This window comes from Tursiops truncatus, chromosome 11 (assembly GCF_011762595.2).
Source record: "Tursiops truncatus isolate mTurTru1 chromosome 11, mTurTru1.mat.Y, whole genome shotgun sequence".
NCBI classification, from domain to species: Eukaryota; Metazoa; Chordata; class Mammalia; order Artiodactyla; family Delphinidae; genus Tursiops; species Tursiops truncatus.
In genome coordinates this window covers 90,761,566-90,785,156 of record NC_047044.1, presented here as the reverse complement: position 1 = coordinate 90,785,156, position 23,591 = coordinate 90,761,566, and the positions used below count along the sequence as shown (strand labels likewise).

The 23,591-nt window shown below is 38.2% G+C and overlaps 1 protein-coding gene across 8 annotated transcripts in view; it reads right to left on the bottom strand.

Moving 5' to 3' along the window:
* The window catches only part of RERG (RAS like estrogen regulated growth inhibitor), a 168,723-nt gene that overhangs the window by 100,195 nt on the left and 44,937 nt on the right, over window positions 1–23,591 (bottom strand). For 4 of the 8 annotated variants that reach the window (XM_073789016.1, XM_033867018.2, XM_019937150.2 and 1 more), the window contains exons 2-4: window positions 6,231–6,358; window positions 5,605–5,694; window positions 3,624–3,658 (exon numbers count right to left, since the gene is read on the bottom strand). The exons of 2 other annotated variants lie outside the window; for them this stretch is intronic. In XM_073789016.1, coding sequence (XP_073645117.1) covers window positions 3,624–3,658; window positions 5,605–5,694; window positions 6,231–6,283 — 178 coding nt within the window. In that variant the 5' untranslated portion in view covers window positions 6,284–6,358. The remainder of the gene's footprint in view (window positions 1–3,623; window positions 3,659–5,604; window positions 5,695–6,230; window positions 6,359–23,591) is intronic. 2 more of the 8 variants (XM_073789014.1, XM_073789013.1) reach the window with 2 other exon arrangements.

Genomic DNA, 23,591 nt, shown 5'->3' with positions numbered 1-23,591 from the left:
ACCCAGCATTAGCAAAGTCACAGAAATAGAAATTTCATTACTAATGGAAACTAATGCCTTTCATTTAATATTTCTGGCTGTCTACATTGATTTAGAAAACTTCTAAATGCACCAGTTCGCCTACTTTAGAGACCAAGTGATATATCTGTCCCACCTACTGTAATAAGTGGGCTTTTCATGTTTTCTGAAGCTGTTATCTATAGTGTTTTATTTTCGCTAACAGAGTAGACTCTGAAGCAAGCCATCTCTGGGAGAGAAACAAAGTAGGGGTTTGCTCCAAGAACAAAGAACACATGACATCACCCCATTTGTGTCACTGAAATTCAAGTCATGTAGCAGTGCCCTGGGGTGAAGTTTTGTTTTGTTTTGCAGTACGCGGGCCTCTCGCTGCTGTGGCCTCTCCCTCTGCGGAGCACAGGCTCTGGACGCGCAGGCCCAGCGGCCGTGGCTCACAGGCCCAGCCGCTCCGCGGCATGTGGGATCTTCCTGGCCCGGGGCACAAACCTGTGCTCCCTGCACCAGCAGGCAGACTCTCAACCACTGCGCCACCAGGGATGCCCCCTAGGGTTGAAGTTTAACACTGACAACCTGAATTGAGAAAACCAACCCAGCTGGAACACCTCCCTGTGGTTTCCCATGTACTAGGAATAGAAATTTGCAATGAACAAATATAGTTTTTAAAATTTAATTTTCCCATAGTATTGGAAATTTAATAGAACTTTTTTTGATTGGAACCAGATTTATACACATATTCTTAGATACTAAAGCCTAATACAATTGTATTACTATTTGGAGGAGAAAAAAGGATTCTTTTGTCATAGTAACTCTTCAGAAATAACACTGCTTTTCACTTATATTAAATTCTCTACTGTTTATGTTATGCTACTTAGGAAAGTGCTATTTTCTTGTTAAATTAATATGTGTGGACAAGCATTTACTCACCACACATCAACATGACCTCCTTATAAGTCATCACTCCTAATATTTATGGTCTAAGAATGAGGTAGTTTGGGTGAGTCACAGATTTATACTTAGCCCAGAGATTAAGAAAAAAATTAACACCACAATTTCCCTTAAGTAATGGAAAAAATTTGACTTGTTACACATTTATTTTCTGGGTCAGTGTTTTTCCAGCAAGTCCACAGAGCCCTAGGTTTAGCCCAGGTTTCTTTATGTTTTCTTGAAAGGAAGAAAGGGGGGAGTTGTGATGGATGCTTAATTTTAAATTTGATTACAATCGTATGCTACTTTAAGAGAACATATCTAACCGTATCTAACCATCTAATGTGACGGTTACTATTCTGAAATATATGAAGCAGTGGTACAGACTTTGAATATTACAAATGAATGAAACTGAATTAAGTTTCCCAAGTAGCAGGGCCCCAGACACGTACTTTACTTACAAAAGAGATCCTTTACTCACTCTTTAAACATTTGCTTATCCAGTATAAAAGAGGGAGAGTCTAGTGTTTATAAAATGAAGGGAGAGCGATGAAATTCAGAAAAATGCCAACAAGGTCTATGAGAAAACAATAGGGAACCATAGTCCCTGGAAGACGTAGGAATAATTGAATAGCATTGATAATTTACAGAAAAAGAACATTCATGGTGCATTACTTTTGGCATCCTATCATCTAAATAAGATGTCTAGAATAAATAAATTCACTGAAGGCAAATTATAGGATTCCCATAAATTTTACTAATAGTTACAAATTATCGTCTCTGGTGATTTTTCAAGATAGATATTGTTATGGGTTGAATTAATATTGATATTGAAGTCCTAACCCCCAGTGCCCTTGAATATGACCTTATTTGGAAATAGGGTCTTTGCAGATGATCAAGTTAAGATGACATCATTAGGGTGGGCCCTCATCCAATATGACTACATTCTTATAAAAAGGAGAAATCTGGACACGGAGATAGACAAATACAGAGGGAAGACAGTGTGAAGACACAGGGAGAACACCGTCTGCAAGCCAAGGAATGTCTGAAGCTACCAGAAGCTAGGAGAGAGGCAGGAATAGATTCTCCCCTGCAGCTCTCAGAAGGAACCAGCTGTGCTGCTGACACCCTGATTTGACTTGCCTCCAGAACTGTAAGATAACACAGTTCTGTTGTTTGAGCCACCTAGTTTGTGGTACTTTGTTATGGCAGCCCCTGGAAACAAATCCAGATATATATTCCTGAGCCCTGTCTTTTGGCTTGTCATTTACCACTGAGTCTCCCTGGCCATCAACAGAGCACAGAAGTTGTGTCCAGATTGCCCTTAGATTCAACCACCTGATCCGGTTCTGGATCATGTCACACCGCCATTCAGCTAAGGCAAGTTCCTTTTAGAACTGGCCAGAGCAAAGCAATTAGGAGGACGATTCTGTTGTAAAAACTCACATATTGCATTATGAAGCCAAACAAATTCTATTTTTATTATTATTCCTCATGAAGGAAGCAGTGGCCCCCAATAATTAGAAAAGAATCAGGGGTTGATTGTATTTCATTTTCTTCAAGGAAAATTTGGCCAAATAGCTAGAGTAGTCTGATTTGTGAAAATTTTGCAGAATGTAAAAAACACTGGAACTGGACTTCCCTGGTGGCACAGTGGTTAAGAATCCACCTGCTAATACAGGGGACACGGGTTCGAGCTCTTGTCCGGGAAGGTCCCACATGCCACAGAGCAACTAAGCCCGTGCACCACAACTACTGAGCCTGTGCTCTAGAGCCCGCGAGCTACAACTACTGAAGCCCACGCGCCTAGAGCCTGTGCTCCACAACAAGAGAAGCCACCGCAGTGAGAAGCCCGGGCACCGCAACAAAGAGTATCCCCTATTCTCCACAACTAGAGAAAGCCCGTGCAAAGCAACGAAGACCCAACACAGCCAAAAATAAATACATAAATAAGTAAACTTATAAAAAACAAAACAAAACACTGAAACTACAAGAAGCTACCATAGACATCCACTTATGGCCAGAAGTCTTCTGGTGCTTCCATAATGTGGCAGTTCATTGGTCCCCTGCCCAACAGGGTAATAATGTAGATTAAAACTTGCCTCAGTCACACTCAGAAATCACGTTTATGAACATTACCTCTGATATTGTTTGGGTCAGATGAAGACTTAAAAACTTGCATGCAAGCAGAATTTTTACATTACAGTTTTTAAGATATATTAAACTTCAGAATGGGTCTGCCCTAATATTTGATGAAGGAGCCTTGGAGAAGCTAATTTAAATGTGATGATAGTACCACACATTTTCCATTTTTGAAATATAAGTTACACATGCTTAGGCATTTAGACACTGATGTCACACTGTCTTGATCCTTGCTCTATAGAGACTTGGGAAAGAAACTGAATAGTCTATGTATAAAATGATCGGTTATGATGAGAAACTCAGCTAAGACCTATTCAGACTGCATAAATAAATAAATAATAAAATAAAATAAAGAGACCAAATAAGGAAACCTAAATGAAGAAAATATAAAGCAAAAAAAAGAAAAAACAAACAAAAAACAAAAAGGAAAGGAAGCAGGCATTGTATTTAGAATATATGAACACCACTAAGTTTTTTCGTCCTTCATTTTCAGGAAGGGTCTATGATGCATTGTAACTATCAGAAAAATATGCACACACCTGGGGCCACTTCTGTAGGTGTGACCAGAATCTGCCTGTTGGAAAATAAAAGATGAAAAAACATGAAATTAGAGAAAATGACACATAAAAGGACAACTTAAGTTTCCAGCAAAGTAAATATATGGCTAAGTTAATCAACCCTCCAGCAAAGTCCTCCTGGGATGCGTTTTCACAGGAAAATGAGGGTGGAGAGGATCACAAGAGTCTTGGCTCTGATCTACCCCCGTGGCCTACTGACACGGGCCCAGCTCCCCAGAGCACTGGGGTCGCACTGGAGCAGCTGCCGGAAGAGCTGCTTTCATTGAAATTGAGTAGGAAGGAGGACAGGCAGTGGGGCTGGGCAGAATAATAACTGCCCAATCTTCTGGAACCTGGAAGGGGTGAGGGCTAAAGGGAGGAGAAGGTTCCTGAAGCACTGGGTAGGACACGCTTGGTAGGACCTAACAATCATCTTGTTCTAGCATTTAGAGCTTTTCTCCATTCCTGGGGTCACTGCAATTTTCCGGGGGACTCTGAAAGCAGCCAGTTGTTAAGCCAGGGTATTCCCCACTCAGGCTATAAAGAGGTTCATGCTACAGAGTAGAATTCCTAACCATTTTCATGCCATGGACCATTTTGGCAGCCTGTATATCGATTCTCAGAATAATATTTTATAATATATAACATAAAAAGTGTAATTACAAATAAAACCTAGGTTGAAATACTATCAAAATATTTTAAAATATTGATGTACTGTTTTAAAAATATATAAAAACACAAATTTTTGATATAGCAATTACATGCTTCTTTGTTAACATTTTAAATAAGATCTAGTCACGAGTTTAATTAATAATTATCTACGAATTATCATAATTTCAAGTAAATTATGAGTATAGATGATATTTTGAAATATCAGCAGCAACCGATATATATGACTGAAAATATCTGTGGTATCTATGGGTGACAGTTACCGGTATTGCTAACAACACTGTGCTTTGTATCAACATTTGTAATGGAAGGCAAGGCTAAAGTTCGCTTAAATGAAATTTAAAGGTTAGTGAAAATGAAGATGAAATGTATTCCCATACAAGTTGACAGACCCTCTGAAGACTGCTTGGTGGGTCTGGACCTCAGGTTAGAAACATTGCTGTAGAGGTTTACCCATCCTGATACAGAAGTTTACCACAAATGCCACATCAGTTTTCGAGCAGTTGTATTATGATTACCTACTTCAAAAAAATGTTAATTTAATCTCTATCTTTCTGGTGATTAAGAAGTCACTTCAAAATCTTGCAGTATGGGGCTTCCCTGGTGGCGCAGTGGTTGAGAGTCTGCCTGCCGATGCAAGGGACACGGGTTCGTGCCCTGGTCCAGGAAGATCCCACATGCCGCGGAGCGGCTGGGCCCGTGAGCCATGGCCACTGAGCCTGCGCGTCCGGAGCCTGTGCTCCGCAACGGGAGAGGCCACAACAGTGAGAGGCCCCAAAAAAATCTTGCAGTATAACCGAGAGGTAATAGTGTGAGGATCAAATACTATTGGCTTGTAGGTTGGAGGGATAGTTAATGAAATCACTGGGTTCAGAAAACAGATAATAGTTTTGGTATTTTCTGTCTAAACCAAGATATGCAACAAATTCTGCAGGAGTGGATGACATTATCACTGCACCATGTGTCCTCAGGGGGGGAAGAACAAGTAGAGCAGGGTATTCATTACAGTTAATAAAACAGGATAATTAAAGCCTAATGAGACTCTGAAGTGAGGCAGCATTTCATTCAAATCTCAACCCCACCGTTCATATTTGGCAAATGATTTTAACTCTCTAAACTTCAGTTATCTGAGCTGCCAAATGGAGATAAAAGTAGTGCCCATCTCAGAAATATTAAGGGATTACATGAGAAAATGCACGGTAATGTATTAAACCAGTGCCTGCCGTAAAGTATCCCTCGCCTGTCGTGAAATGAGAAAAGAAGGACCAGCTACAGATTAATAAATATCTCTCACCCTGTCTTCCCTTTCAGCTTCTTTTCTTGGACCTGCTCTAGGGTCTTCCCTTTAGCGGATGGGCTGTTTTTCATTCTGACCTCTGGATCTCTTCGGTTCAAGAAGGCAGGAAAAAGAAAAGAGGCCACTTAGATTGCATTTGAGGAAGATGCGCAGGACATAGCAGAATAGCTTAAAAATATTTGCAGTCAGCAGATAAGAGTGTAGGTCTGGTATCAGCTCTAAAATATTTTGTAATTTGGGGAAATAGTTTACAATCCAGCCACCCCCAGTTTTGCTTTGCCAAAATGTCAGCAGGGACATGCAAGAAGCTTGAGAGCTAGCAAGTAATTTTTCATACGAATTCCCACTAGCCGGGGTTGACTTGAAGGATATAATTTATGGCCATTCTTGGGAAACAACCATATTCCTGTTTCATGAAAATATGGTACTAAAACTGATCAACTGCTTCCTGTCCCTGAAGTGGTAGCTCTAAACTTACCAGGAGTGTCCCATTTTTACTCTTTTTGGCTTCCACCTTATACTTAAGGATGCAAAAAGTAAAAACAAAACCACAAAAAAGAACTCTAACTCCAAAACACACAAAGATAACTGATGACTAGGAAATGAGAACTTAGGCTGCTTACTTCTGGAAGCTGGGCTTTTCTTTCTTATCACAGTGAAATTCAAATGATGCCATCTGCTGATGGGGAAATTTTGCTTTCCGATTTTTTGGGTCACTTTTTTGGAATATATTTTCAAACTTAGAAAAAACCTACAAAAACAGAATAAACAACTCTCATATACTCTTTATTGAGATTCACTCACTGTTTACAATTTGTTCCATTGGTTCTATCATTCTTTCTCTTTATATGATATATAATATATATAATCTGCTTTTTTCTTTACCATTAGAGAGTAAATTGGAGATATTGTGCATCCTTACCTCTAAGTATTTCAACATATATACTTAATAAGGATATTTTGTAATGTAACAAAATAATTACCAATATCAGAAAATTTAACAGTGACACACACAATAATGTTATCTAATCCACAGTCCTTATTCAAATTTCTTCAATTGTCCCCATAATGCACTTTATATTTACTTTTTTTTTCCTGGTCCAGTATCTAATCCAGGATCAAACATTAAAATTAGTTATTATACATCTCTACTCGCTCTTAAATTGGAAGACTTCTTTAGTCTTTAAAAATATATATTTCAAGCCTTTGACATTTTCAACGAGTACAAGGCATCTTGGAGAGTATACAGTTTTTGAATACGGACAAACTAAAATGTCCCTCAACTGAATTTGTCTAGCATTTCCTTGTGACTAGATTCAGCTTATGCATTTGGGGGCAGAAATGCAACAGAAGTGACAGTGTGTCCTTCTCTGTAAATCATATCAGAAGACACATGTTGTTGGTTTGTCCCATCGTTGGTGAAGTTAACTTTAATCACTTGATTTAGGTGGCATTTTTCAGGGTAAAGTTGTTATTTTTCTGTTTGCAATTAATAAATAATTTGTGAGAGATCCTCTAAGACTATGTAAATATCCTGATCCTCAACAAACTTTCACCCATTACTTTCAGCATCCATGGATGACTCTTACCTTAATCAATTAGTACAATGGCTCCCAAGTGGTAGTTTTCTAAATCTGTCATTCTTTCTACACTTATTGGTTGGTATTCTACCGTAAGTTATTGTTTTTATCAACATAGATTCATATATTCTTGTAAAGGTTGTAATCCATTCCTATCAATATTTTGTCCCAGAATTGTCCAGCAAGTGCCCTTTCAAGCTGGCCCCTGTGTCCTTTTGACAGGCCCCCATCATTTATTTGTTGAGCACAACAAAAATAGTATTTCATTCTTTTGAAAAATGTGCTGCCTTGCTATACAGAAATGAATCTTTGGTTCTTACATAAAGATGATTCATTTTACTTTTACAGGAAGGAGAACAATGATTAATGATTGATTTAACTATGTATATGTATTTTTTAAAGTATGTATTTGGCTTTTCAGGATTTGTGGTTTCTTTATGTCAGTTATTGATTTCAGGCATTTTATATTTATGGAGGCAAGAATAAATCAGGCCAAAGCCAAAACAAACAACAAAATATTCTAACCAAGTTTATCTTCCTGAGAACGGAAAAAGAGAGACTTGGTGGCTAGGAGACTTAGCCGAGGCCTTAGACAACGAAGGAAAATTGTGATAGTCCATTGTTCACATAAGAAGGAAGAGAGCAGTAAAGATTACCTTAAATGTTGGAAAACGAACAGAGAGAAAAATGCTCATAGCTATTTTTCTTTGTATAAATCTGCAAATATATTTCATTAGAATGGCGGATATACTCTCTGTAGTTGAGCAGGTTTTTGGGGGTGTTCTATATATATAGTAGCACATTTGTGTCATTTTTGTTTTAAATCCTTTCCTTGATACTGTACTGAAAGAAATAGTGTTAGATTGTGCGGGTTTCACTAATTCTCAGTCTGCAGCACTGTGATGCTTGTTGGGGAGCACAGTAGCCTTGTTGGTCCCAGGCCACTTCATGAGCTAGAATGCAGCACGTGAGGACTGAAGAGATGCAAGAGATGTGCAGATACCACTGAAATATGGCTCTTTAAAGCCCACATATTTGGAAAGTTTGTAAAGCCTCCATCCATAAAGAAAACATAAAAGAACCATACAGTAGAAGGTATGCAGAATTTGGAGTGTGACCTCAGAAATGTCTTTTAACCTTTAAACCACAATTTCATCATCCCTAAAACAGGTATGGTAATAATACTTACCTTACCTATCCCACAGGTTATTATAGTAAAAAAAAATCTGTACAATAAAATACTTGGCATGGACAAAGAGTCATATTAATTATGATCACACTCCATTCAAGGACATTTGAGGACATTATATTGAGTGTTGGAAATTAAGAATCCATTTGCCCCCATCACATGGATGGTAGCATAGTGGAGGTGAAAATTTAAGAACTGAGTTGGAAAAATACATCTTGAGATGCTCAGTAAGCATTAAAGCCTAAAGGAATCATGCTTCTTGCAAATAGAAGCATCACTGAATGTTCCAGTCTATCTGGTATAAAGTATGCCACTGCATCACACAGCAAAACCTTCGTATATGGGCAATTGTAAGGAAAACCTCATAGTCAATGCAAGTATATTCTTTGGAGCCCCTCTATCTCCCCTTGATGCACTCTCTTATCTCAGGGGTAAGCTAGTTACTGAAACCCCCTTGTACAGTGCACAGACCTGCTGTCCATACTCTGGACCTTCTTTCTGCCTTCTTCCCATTTATATCTTGCCTCTTCAGGAACTAGCCAGACTCCCTTCACTCAGTGTGAATGGCTGATGTACTCAATTAATTCTCCTAGAAATACATACGTTTTAGAAGAGATTTTAGGGATTCATTCATTCATTCAATAGATATTTATCAAGCACCTATTAGGTGTTAGGAGTTTGGACTCTGACCATGCAAGAAGAAACATACAATCTCTGCACTCGTGTAGTTACAGTTTGGTGATGAGAGAAATAAACAATCAATAATGTCAATAGCAATCATAATAATAACAGCAAACCATATTGTTGAGCACTTACCAATTGCCAGGCACTGTTCTAAGTGTTTTACATAAAAAATCCTCCCCCCAAACACGGACGTATATGCAGTTATTATTCTCACTTCAGAATCTTAAAAATTAAGTCTTGTGAAGCTTAAGTAACTTTCACATGGTTATTTCCTGGCAGAGGCAGAATTTAGAACCAGTCTGGCTCCAGTAGCTGTTCTCCTTGGTAAAGAGAGTAGAGGGCATCATAGAAGCATGCTCTAACCCATGCTAGGGGTAGAAATGAAAAGCTTTCCTGAGGAAGTGTTGAATAAACTGAGATTTGAAAGATGAGATACTATCTTAATCAAAATGAATCTCATGAAGCTTTAGGGGTCCTCACACAGGACAATGGCAGGGGAATGGGAAGAGGAAGGTTTGAGGGCAAAAGAATCCGAATCTCATAGTTGAAATGTTTAACGACTCTGGTTATGCACAAAATTGACCAAGGCCCATACATAACCCTGACAAGGCATTGCCACCAGGATAAAACATGGGTGGGTCAATCAGAATAAAGGAAAAAATCGGGGGATCAAGTCTTCCAGTATACCAAAACTAAGATATTCCAAGCTAAGAAGAGTGGGACAGCTTGGGTCTATGAATACTAACTACACAAACCGAACATGCAGAACCAAAAGCCCATTGGTCTTTTCTCTCACACTTAGCACTGCTTCTAGGGCAAAAGGATAATATTAAGCATGCATCACACATTAAAGGAAAAAAGGGGTAATATGGAGGGGAGTAGTGAAGTGGGAAAAGCCAGCAGAGAAAAGTTTTTCTTTCTTTGCTCATGACAATCTCTTTTGTTCTCAAGGAGGGAAAATAAAGCATGAACAGTGAAAAAAAAAAAAAAACAAATTTACTATACAGTTATAACTTTATATTTCTGGGCTCTTGGAGATTATCTAGTCCAATTACCTTATTTCACTAATGTGAAAATGAACCCAGAAATGAAAGGCTTGCTTCTGGTCACACAGCTAATTACTGGCACCATGAATAATGGAACCCAGGACTCCTTATAATGTACCAGACCTTGGAGTCCTATAATATACATATGTATGATGAAAAATTTAAATTCTACCATTAGCAGTAGCTTCACAGAGTGATATTCATGGTAAGCCTAAATGTTTGCTAAGAATTTTGACAAACTTTGCCGAAACAATACAAGTTATTGTTTTCTCTTGAGCCCCTGGCTGGGTTAATGAGGATCTCTAGCTTCATGGTGATATGGCATTTCTGCCCTTTGTTGAAATATGACAGATGTAGGTGGAGATGAGTGCTTTCTTTTTGCTGTGAGCCAACAATGCCAGAAGCACTGTAGAAACTCAAGCAGACATTACCCTTGCCAGGTGTCCTGATATTCAGATAGCAGAAAGGAATAACATAGTTGGAAAAGTGGATGACCCAGGCTGTAGGGAAGAAAGGATGGGAATTTACATTTATCATTTTATTTTGTGACTCATTGAGCCATTTTTCCTAGGTTGTATTTCAAACAATGCCAGCTAATTTTAAGATGAAGATATAGATTTGAGATGAAAAGGACACAATGACCCCAAGGAACTAAAATTCAACGTGGATGTGAACAATAAGGCTAGAAAAGGGAAATGTTTCCAGTAGAGGATAGGACATAAATCTGAAACAGGGGAAAGAGAGTAATTTAATAATCATATGGTCTCTGATGCAATTCCACATCTGCTCGGTGGAAGCGTACCCTAGGGTCCTGCCAGGAATACAGAAACCACCATAGATCTTTCAAACTGAAGGCACTTAATAGAGGGAAATTGTTATCCAAAACAGTGGAAGAACTGAGAAGCCGGTCAGGAGACGGGGAGGCAACAGCAAAAAGCTATAACCACAACTAGAGGTGATGGGACAGCAGGAGGAAGTGGAGGGCCTAGCGTTTGAAGACTTCCAGAAGGGGCTGGAGTCAGTGGAGACTGCCTTGTGGGAGATGGGCTCATGGAGGGAGGGGCTTTTTTGAGGTAATGAGAGCTCAAGAGGAAATGTTGATACTACAGGAAACACAGCAAGGAGCAGAGAGAGAAAGAGGGAGACATATGGTGGTTTTCCGTCCTTCCAGCCCTTCAAACTTCTGTCATTGCCTCGTACTGGCCAAACATACCAGGAAGGCAAAGGACATGGGAGCCTAGGAAATGTGGTTTCATTTGAGACAGAGAAGAGCAGAAAAAGGGCAGAAATGAATCTGAAATTACTCAGTTTGTTGACCAGAACACATAGCAGAGTTAATGAAGTCTGACTCTAGCAGATCCTGTTCCATTGATCTCTGAGCCAATCCTAAGTGAAGCAAGTTTTCCGTTAGGACCTCTGTTGCCATGGGGTCTGGATTTGTCCATCCTCCTCTTTAGTGCTTTTGAAGTAAGCTCCAAACTCATTGTCTATTTGCCAAACTTTAGAGTTTCCCTAAACAACCAAAGTGTTTGGTCTATTATAAAGTCAACCTCCAGCTCACCACAAGAGTCTACTCTGATCCTGAAACATTTTTCTGAGACTCTGAAAGCCTGTTAATAAGCAGCTCTTATGAACTCCCTCTTCTAAGGGATGTGAGTAAGGCCTGAACCCTTAAATTTGGATGAAGATATTGATCCAAAATGAACAGATCATCTGGTGTCTTGGTACAGCCACCTATGGGATGTTCTTGATCACCACCAGTGTGTCCCCAGGCTCTGTGTCCCCACCCACCAGGTTGGGTCTCTTTGATATGGTCAATAACAGAATTTCCCAAGCAGCACCATGCCTTCATCGAAAGGCTACCAGCCTTGGGGGCAATACAGCCTCGATTCAATTCTCTGCACTTGGATCCCCCCTGGCCCACTAAGCAGTCAAATTGAATTTTCCTTCTCTATCTGTCCTTCAGTAATTTGCCATCCACGAGAGAGATAAATTAGCACAAAATAGTCAAAGGTGTATGAGAATAAGATAGAAATAAAACTAAATTTCCTTGGGAAACTTGACATTTTGTCCCTGGAGAGAATCGAAAAGGGTGTGATTGAAGTTTTCCATTGAAGTGCTCTCTTCATAAAGCCAGGGTGCCACTTTGAAATTTTAAATATAAGAGCAAATAGCAAATAATCTTCTTGGCACTGAGGATCAAGGTCTCAATCTGCTCCACCAGAGCAGACTCTGAGCTAAGTAAAGAGGGGGAATGAAGTGTCCCGAAACCCCCAGTGGATTTGAGGACACAGTCAGCTCCTCAACCACTTTTCTTCTCCCTTTGGCACTGGAGAGCTGAAGATGAGAGGAAGGCTCCTTGCTTCCCTTCTGAGCCCTGGTGGCATTAGTCATGGCAGGGCAGCAGCCACTCGAAGACTGCAAATTACAGCCCTGTGCCTCTGCATGCAAACTGTCCCAGTACCACTCAAGAGACTAGATTGGAAGTCCATATACCAACCCCTCCTTCTAGCCAACAATCTTTAACTTCTGCCAAGACCTTTTTTCACTAAAATAAAGTTGCTCGGCCTCCAAAAATAACATCTGTTGCTCAGAGTAACATTTTCAAACAACATAATAAACTGTACTTCCAGAAAATATACACTCTGTATCTCCCTAAGGGTCCTCGCAGAATGGATGATGTGGCATTCTGGGCTCCCTCCTTCCATGCACCGCCCGCCCTTAGGCAAATGGTTTTGATGTCATGGGTGGTGCTAAGAGTTACCATGTGGAAGGTGCCTTCATGTGCAGCACGCAGTGACCAGAGAGGCTTTAAATAACAGCCCTACCCAGATTTGCTCTGCAAGCTTTCACAAGCAGAATATTTTCCTTCTAAACTGGGGTCATGGTGCCCTGAAGTTAGTACCGGGGAGACCCAAGAAGGTTAAAAAATAACAATAACCATAACACTCCCAACTTGGTACATTTTTAGATTCCCTGAAAATTAACTTTGCTTTCAGGGATCAGCTAACGCCCTCTGTCCAACATCCCAGGATTACTCTGCAATTTGCTAATCTTAGAACCATATCCTCTCCATCTCTCCCTGTCAATCTTCAGAGATAGAAGGAGGTGCTTTGATCATGGTCTGCTCCATGACTATAATAAGCTCCCCTGACCATCTCCTAGGTGTAGGTCACTAATTACAGGAGAACTGGGAGAGGATATGGTGCTGTACAGTCATGAACAGCACTGGCGATAATTCAGAACACTCATTTCTGTATGTACAGGGTGGAGAAGGACTTAGATCCATGAAAACCCATCATTTGTAATTTGGGCAATAATTCCAAAGACATTTGTATTGTTATTAACCTCTTCTGCCTTGGAAGAACCCTAACCCACCCCCAAGACAATGCCTGTCTCTTCTAGAGCAGCTGTTTTCAAAGTTCAGAATCACCTGGAGGGCTTGTAGCATAGAGATTCAGGGACCCCAACTTCAAAGTTTCTGATTTGGTAGGTCTAGGGTGGGGCCTGAGAACTTGCATGTGCAAGATGATACTGACGTTGGTGTTCTGAGGACCACACGCTGAGATTCACATTCTGGAGGGGCCAGCATATATGCTGGCTATAAAATAACCTATAAAATAACCCTTTAAATGTGCTTCAGAAACAAGCAGCCTCTTGAGTTGATTCTGATGGCAGCTGGAATAGAAAAAGGTGCTTTTAAAAAGGTGGATAATGGATATAAACTTTTAAGATAGATGATATTGTTATATAAATTACATCCAAATAATATTATTTTTTTTCATGTAGACTTCACGTTTTAATATTTTTATAAAGACACAAAATCACCTGGTATCTTTTGTTTGTTTGTTTAATCTTTTTACACCCCTCGGGCTATAAAAGTGAATAATGTTTTAATTGGTTCTTTACCCAAATCAAGGACAAAGCCTTTCAGACTGGCAACACAAATTTACAATTTGTCCTTTGAAAGTTGAATAAGAATTAGAAATTATGCCCTGAGAGAAGGTAAGGTCAATTTTCGACCTCATTTTCCCCCTTCATTATATTTGCAAGTTCGGTTTATGATTGCTTCTCATCTAGTTAACCAGTTAAGCTCTTAGCCTTTTTTGTTGTCACACACAGAGCTCCAAGCCTCCACTTTCATAGTACACTGCACCTAAACAAAATGTGTACAATTCCCTGATCTCCTACAAAGGCTACATTTCCTGAGATTTACGTGTTGTTTTCATGTTCAATATTAATGGTGTGGATGTGTCCCCTCTAGCTTCAATCATCCACCACAAACCAGAATGAAGTATAAGCTCAGTCCAGCCTCTGCCTCGCTCAGTCGGCTTGCCTACTTAGCAAGCAAGCAACCCAGCAGTGAACGTCTCCTGTTCTGAGTCTAAAGACTCAGCCTCCATCCAGCTTTAATGCTCATCGGTTCCAGAACCTCCATGGAGCCCTTGACTCACCAGACTTTTTCCATTGTAAAATGGAGCCAATAATCAGTGCCTGGACTACTTCATTGGGTTGTTTTGATGATCAAAATAAGAATGAGATAACATGAGTGAGTGCACTTTGGAAACTTGCCTTAAAAAACAGCAAGGTTTCCATCTTCTTGGTGTCATGTTATGGGTGCCCTGTACTCGCAGTGATGGATTGTTAGTTTGCCCTGGTCCCTGTTCACAGGCTGCATTCCTGCTCCAAGTGAGTGGTTTCTCAAATGTATTCTTGGAGACTGATGTGAGAGGATGACAGCTCCACACCCACTCAACCACCACGGCAGTGCTAACATTTCACTGCTGCGGTATGGGTAATAAAGTCACTTCCAAATATGTGATCCCTCTTAACCCTTAAACCCTGTACAGTTAACATTAGTTCCCCCAATTTACAGATGAGTAAACAAAGGTGCAGATTCTTATTATCTTCCCAAGTACAAAGTAAGGGACAGAACCCAGCCCTCTCAAAAATCCATGGTCTTTCCATCACTAAGCTGCTTTTCTTCTGGGAAACCAAATTTAAATAACTAAATGAACAGGTAGGTAGATAGGTAGGTAGATAGATAGGTGATAAGCAGATAGATGATACATAGATAGATAGATAATGGATGGACAGACAGACAAGTAGACAGATGGCCAACCAAAGGGTGTGCTCTGTTGATACACTAAAGTTTCCTCCTTTGTTTGAGAAGAACATTATTTTAATGACTTTTGGGAAGAAACGGTTTGATTTAGTTTACAAATCAAAGGGATACCAAGGCAGGGAAATAAAACAAGAGAATGGGAGTTACCTCCGGTTTGCCAGTGAAATGAACCATAAGCCCAGACTGTAATCTATAAGGCTTGAAGTGATGAGGTTTAAATGGCTTCAGCTCATGACAGGTTCAATAAGCGCCAACCTATAAAGACAGATCTATAGCGTTCCTTCTAGCTATAAAGGGCTCCCCCTTAAATGTGTACAGAATTTTATTTTTATGAGTTTCTAGTCAGTCATTCATGTGACAGCAATTCCTGGTCTGTACTAAACTTCCTCTTTTAATGATTAATCTACACTTCTTATGGAGAGCAGGAGGTGGGAACATTAACAGAAGCCAGACACCACATAAGCAATGGAACAAGGAGGGCACACACCAACACATCATCCACTTAAAAGTATGTGTGTGTGTATGTGTGTGTGCGCATGTGTGTGTGTGTGTGTATCAGAGATCTCAGCTCAGGAATTCTGAGGGGACCAGATAGTAAGACCCAGCTTGCAAAGTGTTTTGTATTTTTAATTGCTGTAAACCCCATCGAATATAAAGTGAGACATACATATACAGAAATGGCAATCATAACTGAATTCAACTATTCTAATGATAATAAGACTTAGGACCATTTTAACATAAAAATACAACTTTATTTAAATAAAATTAATGTTCTAAATCATTTAAAAATAAATATTAAAAGAGTGAACCCTAATGTAAACGTGGGTGACAATGATATATCATTGTATGTTCACTGATTGTTACAAATGCACCAATCTGGTGTGGGATGTTGAAGCTGGGGAAGGCAGAGAGGGGGTGGGGTTTAGGAGTTTATATGGGAACTCCCCGTACTTTCCATTCAATTTAGCTGTGAACGTAAAACTGCTCTAAAACATAGTCTATTTTTTTTTTTTTTTTTTGTGGTACGTGGGCCTCTCACTGTTGTGGCCTCTCCCGTTGCGGAGCACAGGCTCCGGACGCGCAGGCCCAGCGGCCATGGCCCACGGGCCCAGCCGCTCCGCGGCACGTGGGACCCTCCCAAACCGGGGCGCGAAGCCGCACCCCCTGCGTCGGCAGGCGGACTCCCAACCACTGCGCCACCAGGGAAGCCCCATAGTCTATTTTTAAAAAGAAATATTCATAACTTTTTCAGGTCACACTTTCTGGAGTTGTAGCCTTTAGGATCACTGCTATTAAGGGCATTTCACGAACATGCAGGGGCCAGTGATTCCAATCTCTGAGTGAAATATGTTGATCTGAAGGCTAGACTCTAGTTGAACTTTTGGTCACAGACCTTTGTTCTGAATGAATGTGTTCTGTAGAGCATACGATGGGCAGCCGCATTTTAAGGAAGCCTGCAGAACTCTGCAGTGTTAAGGCACTCTGGGTCAAAATGACATTTCCAGCTCTCACTGAAGGTACCAAAACTTTCCCATATGCTCTGCCTACTAACTACTTTAGCTCCCCAAAGAGAAAATGACCCTAAACAATCCCTTTTTAAAAATCGAAATCACTTCCCTCACAACCAGGGGAAGTAGAACCCTATCTGACTGACTGGCAGCCTAAAGCTCTGCAGACAACTTAAATGAGATTTAGAAAATCTCAGCTATATGCATAGGTTACTATTCTCTTTGATTGACCAACACAGAGGCTTTAACTGATGTATTTATTGGCTTTATCACTGCATAACATGAATGAAGATTTGCAGGTCTCTGGCTTATGAGAATCACTGCAGTGTGGTGCCACTGTCTTGCTTTGGGATGTGTGTATCCCTCTGTTTGGGAAGCTGTCATCAGAGCTGGTGATTGGAGCTGAAGTTTGGCCTCCTTGCTGCATTTGTCTGAATTGATTAATACTGTTATTTTTTACTCTGTCTTGTGGTCTTCTGATTTCTCACCACATATCAAGACCTTGAGATCATAGTAGTTATGACACATGGTAGACATTGAACAAATGTTTTCATTGAAAGACTAATGAAATAAATGATGAATAAATGCCAGGTGAGTTCAGAGACCAGACAATTTGAATGATTTACAGGGTTTATGTAAGAACAGCAGATAAGGCTGGCCTCTGGATTGGAGTTAGACTGTGGGAAATCCTGCATGGCCAGCAGAGAAGCCTAAGGGGAATCGATAAAGCATTCTCAGTGGGGCAGGAACACAATGAAAACAGGAAAGCATGCTTTAGTAAGAACGTGGTTAGGAGCGACGATGAGTCAAAGTAAATATATAATAGACACACCTACAAAGCAATTGTTCTCTCTTTTAATTTTATATTGCTACTAAATTATTTTGAAATGCATTTTAGGTTAACCTGAAAAGGTCTTGAAATGTCAATAAAATTATTGTAAATTATTCTGTTTCCTTGAGCTCATACAAATGAGTATTTTGTAAGTGATGTATTTCCACAGGAAATAATATTAACACATTTGAAGAGTGCAACCTACCTAAAATAATGGGAGTATTGGTTAAACATCCTAACGATAAAAATTATGTTAGTAATTGATAAAATAATGATTTGTAGCACTCTAATTTTCATGAAGTATTTTAACATGTATAAGACCTAACACTTTTTGTTTACATTTTTAAGCTATATAATTGCATTTTAAAATTAATTTTTATTGGAGTATAGTTGATTTACAATGTTGTGTTAGTTTCTGCTGTACAGCAAAGTGAATCAGTTATACATATACATATATCCACTCTTTTTTAGATTCTATTCCCATATAGGTTATTACAGAGTATTGAGTAGAGTTCCCTGTGCTATACAGTAGATTCTTATTAGGTATCTATTTTATATATATAGCCAGGACATGGAAGCAACTTAAATGTCCATCGACAGAGGAATGGATAAAGAAGATGTGGTACATATATACAGTGGAATATTACTCAACCATAAAAAAGAACAAAATAATGTCATTGGCAGTGACATGGATGGACCTAGAGATTGTCATAATAGCTTTTTAAAAATAGCTTTATTAGAAGATTATAATTATCACACCACAAAATTCACCAGTCTAAAGTGTACAATTCAATGTATTTTAGTGTATTCACAGAGTTGTACAACCATCAACACAGTCTAATTTTAGAATATTTTAATCACCAGAAAAGAAAACCCATGCCCATTAGCAGTCACTCTCCACCCCACCTCACCTGCCCCCAGCCCTATGCAACCATTAATCATTCTGTATCTACAGATTTGCCTATTGTAAAAATTTCATATAAATGATATCATACAATATGTGATCATTTGTGCCTGGCTTCTTTCACTTAACGTAATGTTTTCAAGGCTCATTCATGGTATAACATGTATTAGTACCCATTCCTTTTTATTGCTGAAACTATTCCATTATGTAGATATACCATTTTGTTTATTCATTCATCAGTTTAAGGATATTTGGGTTGTTTTCATTTTGGGGTTACTATGAATAATACTGCTGTAAACATCCATGTACACAATTCTACATAGACATGTGTTTTCTTTCTATTGGGTGGGTATATAGCTAGAAGAATTGCTTGGTCATATAGTAACTCTATGTTTAACATTTTGAGGAACTGCTATTTTTTTTCCAAAGGGCTACACCATTTTACATACCTATCAGCATTGTTTGAGAGTCCCATTTTTTTTTTACATCCTTGCCAATATTTATCACTATCTGTGTTTTTCATTATAGCCATGCTAGTGGGTGCAAAGTGACATCTTATTATGGTTTTGATTTGCGTTTCCTTAATGGCTAATGATGTTGAACATCTCTTCATGTGCTTATTGTTTATTGTATGTCTTCCAGGGAGAAATGTCTATTCAAACCCTCTGTCCACTTTTAAACTGGGTTATTCATCTTTTTTATCATTTAGTGTAAAGTTTCTTTATAAAATTCTAGATATAAGTCCCTTATCAGATAATTTATTTGAATGTACTTTCTCATTCTCTGAGTTGTTTTTTTCACTTTCTTGATAATATCCTTTGATGCATGAAAGGTTTTTAATTTTGGTGATGTCAAATGTATCTCTTTTTCCTTTTGTAGCTTGTGTTTACATGTCATATCTAACAAACTACTCCTTAACCCCAAGTCACAAATACTCCTAGTTTTTCTTTTTTCTTCTAAAAATTTATGTTTTTAGCTCTTATATTTAGAATTATGATCCATTTTGAGTTAGAAATTTTATATGGTGTGGTACATGTCCAAATTCATTCTTCTACATGTGGATGTTCAGTTGTCTCAAAACCATTTGCTGGAAAGACTATCCTTTCTCCATTAAATTGTTCTTGATACTTCTGTCAAAAATCAATTGGTCATAAATATGAGTTTATTTCTGGGCTGTCAATTCTGTTCCATTGATCTATATTTCTATCCTTATGCCAGTAGCACAATTTCTTGATTATTGTAGCTTTGTAGTTAGGGAATGTGCATCTCCAATTTTGTTCTTCTTTATCAAGATCGTTTAGCTATTATGGATCAATTGAAGTTCTGTGTGAATTTTAGGATCAACTTATGAATTTCAGAAAAAATGTCAGATGAAATTTCAATAGGGACTGCAGTGAGTCAGAAGAAGAGTTTGGGGGGTACTGCCATCTTGCCATCTTAGCAATAGAAATTCTCCCAATATATAAACAGGGGTTACCTTTCCACTTCGGTATTCTTGAATTTCTTTCAGCAACATTTTGTAGTTTTCAGGGTACAAGTATGGCACTTATTTTGTGAAAGGTATACCTAGGCGTTTTATTCGTTTTATGCTATTTTAACTAGAATTGTTTTCTTTATTTCATTTTTGAATTGCTAATTGTCAGTGTATAGAAATATAACGTTTTTGTAACTTGATTTTGTATTCTGAGATCTCAATATACTCATTTAATACTTCTAGTAGATTTTTGTGTGTGTGTGTGAATTCCTTAGGATTTTCTGTATACAGGATCATGTCATATGCAAACAGATATTGTTTTATTTCTTCCTTTCTAACCTGGATCCTTTTACTAAAACATACCTGTAAGTTGCCTTTTATATTTATCTATGCAGTTACCTCTACTGATGCTCTTTGTTTCTTCACATGTATCAAGTACTCCCTTGTGTCTTTTCAATTCTTCCTGAAGGATTTCCTTTAGTATGTTTTGTAAGGCAGATATATTAGAGACAATTTCTCCCTCAGCTGCTTCTTTTGGGGGAAGTGTCTTAATCTCTATGAAGCATAGTTTTGCTGGATATTGACTTCTCCGTTGACAGCCTTTTTCTTTCAGCACTTTGGTTGTCTTTCCACTGCCTTTTGGCCTCCATAGCTTTGGAGTAAAAGTTAGTTGTTTTTCTTATTGAGGATTCATTATATACAATGGATAATTTTTCTCTTGCTTCTTTCAGAATTCTCTCTTTGTCTTTGCCTTTTGAAATGTTGACTGTGATATGTATAGAGTGGATCTCCTTGAGTTTATCCTGCTTGGAGTTTGTATCCTACCTGGATGTGGAGACTAATTTTTTTTTTAATCAAATTTGTGGGGTTTGGGGGCCATTATTTCTTTAAATAATATTTCTGCTTCTTTCTCTCTTCTACTCTGGGATTCCCATTATATGTATGTTAGTATTCTTAATTGTGTCCCACAGGTCCCCGAGACTCTATTTATATTTCTTCTTTCTTTTTCCTTCCTGTTCCTTACACTGGATAATCTAAACTGACCTATATTCAAGATCACTGATTGTTCTTCTGCCAGCTAAAATCTGCTGTTGAGTCCTGCTAGTGAATTTTTCTCATTTTAGTTCTTGTAACTTTAAAACCAGAATTTCTATTTGGCTCTTTGTTTGTAATTTCTTTTTCTTTATTGATGTTCTCTATTTGGTGAGATGTCATTTTCATACTTTCCTTTAATTCTGTTGACATATTTCCTTTAGTTATTTGAACATATCTGTAAAAGCTTGTTTAAAGTCTTTGTCTATTAAACCCATGATCTGGGATCACTCAGGGACAGTTTCTATTGACTGTGTGTGTCTGGATGATACTTCCTTATTCCTTTGTGTCTCTCATAATTTTTTGTTGAAAACTAGACTTTTAAAATAATATAATGTGGAAACTCTGAAGTTAGATCACTCCTTCCCAAAAAAGTATTTTTGTTGTCATTGTTGTTATTATTTTTGTGTCATTGCTGTTGTTGCTGTTTGTTTGTTTTATAACTTTCCCAGACCAATCTTGCAAAGTTTGTATTCTCTGTAGCATATAACAGCTCAAGTATCTGTTCAGTTAACTTATTAATCAGCTAGTGATTGGTCCGAGACTTCTTTAAAAGTCTTGAAAAAATAAGTCTTCCAACCTTTTTTGTCAGACTTTCCCTGTGTGTTGGGACATGATTTCAATGCCCAGGCAGTCAGTTTATAACTCTGCCTTAGACTTCATTTTCTACTTGCACAGAGCTTCAAGATTGGCTAGAGATGAGAGATTTAGGCCCTCTCACATCTTTTCTGGGCATGCATATAACTTTGTACATGAATACAACCTTCTAGATCCCCAGGAACATGTTAGAGCTTTTCAAAACCCCCTATGGATGTCACATTTCCCTTATCTTCCTTTTAAGTCTCTAGTTGCTTGTCTGTAATGTTAAACAATCACTACTGATTTTTTTTGACAAATGCCCTGGGGATAGGGTTTTTCCTCCAGCAGCTGTTCTGAGTCAGATCAAATAACAGCACCCTGAGTGGGCTTTTCCCCAGGCTGTGAGATAAATCAAATGATGACAAGGCTCTGTAGGTAGAACTTTTTGTGGAGCTCCAAACCCAACCTGACTGCTCCTCCATTGACTCCAAGGCTGCCATTTTTCACAGTTATGTGGTTGTGACGCTGGTTTTCAAGGTTACTGTGCAGAGTTGGGAAGAGAGTAACAATAGCAGATCAAGTTAAAATGCCACAAACCCTATAGTTCTTAATGAGGTTCAGCAGTTTTTCCCAAATAAGCTATTACCAGATTGTTACAAGATTTCAGTTAATTTCCTGTGGTCTAAAAAGTTGATTTTGATGGTTTTGCCAGTGTTTTCATTGCTTTTATGGGAGGGTGAATTTACAGAGCTCCTCATTTAGCCATTCCAGAAGTCTCCTACCATTATTTATTCTTAAAGAGAAATGTAATTTGATTGAAACTTTTCATATATTATAAGTGATTCTTGATCTTTGTTTTCATCTAATTTATTTAGGTGATTACACATTTTAGTTCAAAGTTCATGAATTTATGACATGTGGCAGAAACCTAAAATTTCCTATTTTTTTCCAGTCCCTTCTTTATATCACATAGTTCCTCATATTATAAATAATATTAAATCTCCTAAGCGATCCTCCTTTCTTTCCCCTTATTTTGATTGTGTTTCTTATCACTGGTACCCAGAACAGAACACAATATTCCTATGCTATCAGACATTTGCAGAACATAGGAGGGCTTTTCCATCTCCCCATAATAGGTATTATGCTTCTATTGCTGTTATTTTTCAGTGTACGCACTTGCTTGAGTATGCGAACATGCACAGATCCATATCAGCTTAAAATAGGACACCGAACAATGAAAATTGTAAAATAGATGCTGAAAAAGTTAGTTTTTCTCTGTTGGAGGTCAGGTACTTAGGTATACTGCAATTTGAAAATGGTCAGAAGGCTAGTCAGTTTGACATCTTTCAAACTGCCTACCATGATGCATAAATACTTTAGGAAATAATGGAAAGAAAAAAAGTCCACTCATCTTTCATGATTATAAGGATACAATTTAAAATACCAGCACACACAAAATTTTACTTGGTACTTTCTTTCGTATTCTTTAAAGATATTTTAATTTAAAAAAACTACATTAACCTAGTTTCGTCTTCTGGGTAATGCATTGCCTTAGAGAACTTTTCTAATAATTGATCTTTCAATAAAAGAATACACTCCCATTGACTAACTACCCCTCACACCCCTTAAGTACCAATAATACAAACAAAAAGGGTAAATACATTTATTTGTAAACACATTTATTTGAGGGTGGCTACACCTTTCTGATATCTTATTAAAATGTTATCATAATGTGTGAAAATGATTGATTTTATTGAAAACGTCATCACTTAATTTTTCTACATCTAAATGATATACAGGTGTTCATAATCCTTTTGATTACTTTCAAATAAATTTAAGAATATATTTTGGCATGATAATTTCTAATTAAAAATTTTTAAACTCATACAGAAAAATTCTCCCTCTGTAATTTAGCTGACCTGTTTATGAATTTCTTCTGAAATTCATACCACTGCTTAATAGAGCACCTCA